The following is a 5,522-nucleotide window of genomic DNA, read 5'->3' as shown; positions in this document are numbered from 1 at the left end:
AATTCCTGGCTCCCCAGATCAAATAGCCTGGGAAGTGCTGCTCAGTTTTACAGTATAGACAGCCTGGATAGCACTTAGGATCTCCTACAACTCCCAGCCCCCCCCTTATTTGAATTCTTCCAGGAGGGCATTCACTGGGGCTTTATACCAACACTTAGGCAGATGGCAGTCACTGCTTTACTATTACCCCAAGAGTAAGGGGCTAGGATGACATCCTAGCTATACGTGTGGAAACTCCTCAAAGGACTGCCATTGCTTGCGCCACCTACAGTATACCACTATCTCTCCTGGGACATGCATATGGTTCTGAAGGCAATAATGGTCCCAGCCTGTTCAGTCTATACAGGAGGCCTTTTTCAAGTACCTGCCATCACCTCAGCTTGCAAAGCATCTGAACTAGGAGCCCAGTCAACACATAAGGAAGTGTCATCAGACTTGATCCCAAGGTAAGCTTTGCCTTCCACAAAGCCAGGAGATGATCCCCTGTACATCACCTCCCAGCCATATTCACAATCAAGTGGATCCAGCTCAGGATTGTGGCCTGCTAAGGGACTTTGTGGATACAACCTCTGAGAGACTTAAGTCATGCATCTCACCAGAAGTGCAGCCACTACAGCAGCTTTGGCCATCAGTGCTCACTCACCAGGGCAGCTATTTGGCAGTCACCATCAAGCATTACAAGCTTGACAGCTTCAGTTGCCAAAGCTATCTTTAGTAGGAGGGCCATATAACAGGTGGTTAAAACCTAGGACATTGAGAGGCCATCACCACCCATTCTAATCAGGGATGCTCTGGTATCCTATAAACTACAGGCTGTTTAGCCCCTTATCTGCTGGGAAAAGGAACGTTGGTTCTTACCTGTGAGATGTTCATTTTCAGCAGACAAGGAATGAACATCCTGACCCACCCTAAAAAGTGCTGGTGTGAAAATATGTCAGAATGTATGTAATTCTCTCATGGAGAGCAGGTTAGCCTCACATTGTGTGCTTCCTTTCTGGCTAGTTCTAGTAAAGGTTAATAACTTATCTATGTTTTCATTCTGGGGCATTCGTCTCTTCAGCTGGATTAGCAACTGGCTTCTAGGGTTGGCTCTCCCATGTGAGGACACCAGAAGGTCTTTTGCTTTTTCTCTCTATCTGGTGTGTGTAGGAGGAGCACAACCTAAACTACAGGATATTTGTTTCTCACCCACTGAAAAATGAATGTCTCAGGTAAGAACCAACATTCTGTTCTCTAATTATCAATAGTATTCAATGACAGAGACTTAATTTTTATATCTGCACATATTTGGGGATTCTTCTAGAGCAGGTGTGGGGAATTTGTGCCACACTCCTATGTTGGACTGCATCTTCCATCATCTCTCAGGATTGCCTTTCCTGGGTAAGGGTCAAGGGAATTGCAGTCTTAACAGCATCTGAAAGGCTATGTGTTCACCATTCCTACAAATAAAGTATCTATAGAAGAATGTTACTGTTTCTTTCTCATGAAGAATGTCAGTAGTTACTGTTAATTGTTTAACAAAATTATTTTCCAAATACATTATTTGCTTGAAGTTTTAATAAATTAAAAAGGCACTCAGTCTGAGTCACTGTTGCAGATAACATAAAGTAAGACCAGACATTCTCCAGTTTAGCGATCCGTGGTTTTCTGTTCATGTATTCCCTTGCACATGTGGAGTGACATCTGTTGATATAAATGGGCTGGTTTTATATATAATCTCTGTGTATTAGATCTTCCATATATTCAACTTGTTATTTGCTGGCATGACAGTTTTAACAAACACAGAGCTATCTGATCTGTTTAGGAAAAAGTGTGGAAGTATGTATCTTTGCATGTATTTAGTTATTTAAGAGATGAATACTTAAGAGATTGATAATTTCGGAGGGGATGGAAGCCAATTTTCAGGTAGAACAGTGGTTTTAGTGCTACACATGCCACAGAGTGTAAATTAAACAGAAGGACAGAAAATAAAAGCTTCCTTTTCCCATTGCAGATAGTAGGGTCAGCCCTGGTTAGTACTTGGATAGGAGATCCAAATAATGGATTCTGTAGGCTATATTTTATAGGAAAGAATTGGCAAATCATCTCTTAGTATTCCTTGCCTAAGAAAACCTTGTGAAAATCATTTTCTTCTTTGTGGTCTCTGCGAATCATACAAATGGGTTTCACTGCGCCTGCGCAGTGCTGTTCGGATACTTCTAGAATCACTGGGCAAAGTACACTTTGCAACATATAGAAACTTTTTGGCGGTAACCCCGCCCCCCTCCTATAAAGCCCCGGTTCCCGCTCTTTTCCCCAGTTCCATTTTTTCCGCCGCGTTTGGCTGCTGTTTGGAACTTCGCTCGTGTTAGCTCGTTTTTGGATCACTGGTTTTTTGACTCGGACTGTTTTTTGGACTTTGGCGTTTCTTCTTCCCCCGTGTACTGGACTTTTGGACTGTTGACCTTGATTTTGGACTTCGTTTTGGATCTGTCGACCTCGGTAGCGATGTCTCCTCCGTTCAAGAAGTGTGACATTTACGGGGGAAAAGTGCCGGTGCAGGATCCCCACACCTCCTGCCTTTTTTGTCTCGGGAAGGACCATGATGTGAAGTCCTGCTCCCTCTGCAAATCGATGTCCTCCCAGGCCAGGAAGAACCGGGAATCGCGGCTTACTTCAGCGATAGCCCAGGGTAAGATCCGGGAAGGGGATCCTCGCCCGTCTTCGGCTCCTGTGGTCCCTGTTTCGGCGGCTCTTTCCGCCAGAGATGGCCCGGCAAGTGCTCCCCCATCGACATCCGATCGTTCTGGGGGTCCCAACCCCGATGCAAATGTGGCCCGTGGATCTGACAAGCCCAGTGCCACCACCAAGCCCACCAAGCACCCGCATAAATCTGGGTCTGTGGGTACGGCCGCCGCATCGTCTTCATCTCGGAAACGGGATACCCCTGCTAAGACCTTGCGGCCGGCATCGGAGCACAGGTCCCGTAAGGAAGCTCCGTCGGACCCGAAGGATGGATCGGGGACCGTCAGGGACAGCTCCTCCAAGGCGAAGGCTGCCCCCCGCAAGGAGGATGCGCCCAGACCGGGTGGAAGGCTCACGGAGTCGCCTATCCCCTTCTTTCCTCCGGATGCACCGCAGGGCTCCGCGTCATCCAAGAAACGGAAAGCATCCGATTCCACATCGGAGGCTACGGCTTCCAAGAAGGCGAAGCACGCCAAGGAGCACCCTCGCAAGGAGCCTGAGGTGGCTAAGGATGTGGATCGTCCGGTTCGCCCTCGCATCCGACCGGATTCCCCGAGGCGGGACACCCTGACGGTTGCGTCCGAGGCTCAGCAAACTTCGTCGACCCCGGGACCGTCAGCGACAACGACCGTTCCCTTTCTCCTCTCAAATGAGGAAGACTCCCGGGACAGGCTCTCAAGATCTCCTTCTCGGGGTCTACCCTCGCGGTCTCCATCCCCAGCGCTTCGTTCTCCAGCGCGGAGTGAGCGACCCCCCAGGTCTCCATCGCCAGCCCCCCTGTCTCCTCTAACGGTGCCTGCCGATGATGGGCTGTTCTACGATTCCGAGGCAGACCAGTTCTACCTAAAGGTGTCCAGGGACGTCGCGATGTCCAGAGTGCATTCAGGTGATCACCCCCGTGATCGTCCCCGAGAGGTTTCGCAGCCGGAGAAACGCCATCGGGACCCTGTCCCCGCTTCCAGAGCTGCTTTGCTTCGACTCCGAAGAGTCTATGGCCTACCTTCCTCAAGACCGCTTTCAGGCCCTGTCAGCCGCAGTGCGCGCCGTTCACTCGCGCAGGAGACTCAAAGCCAGGGACATACAGGTCGCCTTGGGACACATGGCCTCCACGACATTCGTCACCCCATGGGCACGACTGCGCCTCAGGCCTCTTCAGGCATGGTTCCTCTCCGTTTTCAACCCATTGACAGACTCACCAAACAGGTGGCTCACTATACCGAGGGCCGTGACTTCCTCCCTCCGATGGTGGCTAGACTCCCAAAACGTGTGCATAGGTATGCCCTTCGTCCAGCCTCAACCACAAATGACTCTGACGACGGATGCGTCGATGGAAGGCTGGGGTGCACACCTTCGGGACCTATGCGTAAGAGAGAAGTGGTCCCTGCAGGAACGTGCGCTCCACATCAACGCGCTGGAAATGTTGGCGGTCGAGAAGGCTCTGAAAGCATTCGAATCCACCGTTTCAGGCAAGGTGATTCTACTCAGGACCGACAACACAACTGTGATGTACTATGTCAACAAACAGGGAGGCACCAATCCAGAACTCTCTTAGACATCACGTTAAGGATCTGGGACTGGTGCATCCACAGGCGCATTCTCCTTCAGGCGATTCACCTACCAGGAGAAGAAAACACCCTAGCGGATCAGCTCAGCAGGACATCAACCTGCCACGAGTGGAGGCTTCATCCAGAGACAGTCGGCGACCTATTTTGCAGGTGGGGAGCTCCCCAGGTCGACCTGTTTGCGACAGCCTCCAACAGCCACTGTCCCCAGTTCTGTTCTCGGGTGCGACACGAGAGTCCTTTCGAAGATGCATTCGCCTTCGACTGGTCCCGGGAAACGATCTATGCCTTTCCCCCGTTTCCGCTGCTGACCAGGGTGGTGTCCAAGATGTCCAGGGAGAGAGTCAACGCGATCCTCATCACCCCGTGGTGGCCGAGACAGCCATGGTTTCCGCTGCTTCTACACCTTTCCAACGGTGAGTTTCTCCGGCTGGAACCGAGGCCGGACCTTCTCACCCTCCTAGGGGGGAGGGTTCGGCATCCCGACATCGACTCGTTGCCGATGGTGGCTTGGAGGCTCCTGCATTGACGGCGCTGACACCTTCGGTGCGGAGGGTGATCCGTGCCGCGCATAGGCCTGCGACCCAGAGATCCTATGCCTCAAAATAGAAGAGATTCCTTTCATTCCTTGCTGAAAGGAGTTTGTCGCCGGAGAGCATCACTGTGCCAGTGGTGCTGGACTTCTTGATGTCACTGGTGGATGCGGGGCTGTGCCTTGCTTCCATAAAATGTTACCTGTCTGCTATTTGTTCACATTTTCAATATGATGGTTTGCCTTCCTTTTTCAGGGACCCTCTGGTAAAAAACTTCTTAAAAGGATGTAATAACCTCTACCCCCAGGTTTCTCTCCCTGCCCCGGCTTGGAGCTTGGAGGTTGTGTTGGCTGCCCTCCAATCCAAGCCCTTTGAGCCCTTGGCCACAACAGACTTAAGACTCTTAACCTGGAAGACTGTTTTCCTGGTGGCCATCACCTCGGCTCGCCGGGCAGGAGAACTTTGTGCCCTACGGAGGGATGAACCTTTCCTCCGGTTCCACAAGGACAAGGTGGTACTCCGGACTGATATCACCTTCCTCCCTAAGGTGGTATCCCTTTTTCACATGTGTCAGGACATTGTGTTGCCGACCTTGGCTGCGAATCTATCGACTATGGAGGAACGCAGCCTCCATATGCTGGACGTCAGGAGAGCCCTGGCTTTCTACCTGGACAGGACTATGGGTTCCAGCCGTTCCGAAAGG

General features: G+C 51.1%; 1 protein-coding gene across 1 annotated transcript; it reads left to right on the top strand.

Annotated features, from left to right (window-relative positions):
- The first annotated feature begins 2,280 nt into the window (after window positions 1-2,280).
- On the top strand, window positions 2,281-4,854 carry LOC121917831 (flocculation protein FLO11-like). Its single transcript, XM_042443952.1, has 2 exons — window positions 2,281-4,419; window positions 4,456-4,854. Exons 1-2 carry the CDS (start codon window positions 2,488-2,490, stop codon window positions 4,813-4,815), a joined length of 2,292 nt encoding a protein of 763 aa, XP_042299886.1. The 5' UTR covers window positions 2,281-2,487; the 3' UTR covers window positions 4,816-4,854.
- The last annotated feature ends 668 nt before the right edge of the window (window positions 4,855-5,522 follow it).

The sequence above is a fragment of the Sceloporus undulatus genome, unplaced genomic scaffold, assembly GCF_019175285.1.
Source record: "Sceloporus undulatus isolate JIND9_A2432 ecotype Alabama unplaced genomic scaffold, SceUnd_v1.1 scaffold_1006, whole genome shotgun sequence".
In the NCBI taxonomy this organism is placed as follows: domain Eukaryota; kingdom Metazoa; phylum Chordata; class Lepidosauria; order Squamata; family Phrynosomatidae; genus Sceloporus; species Sceloporus undulatus.
This window is presented reverse-complemented; position numbering and strand designations above follow the sequence as displayed.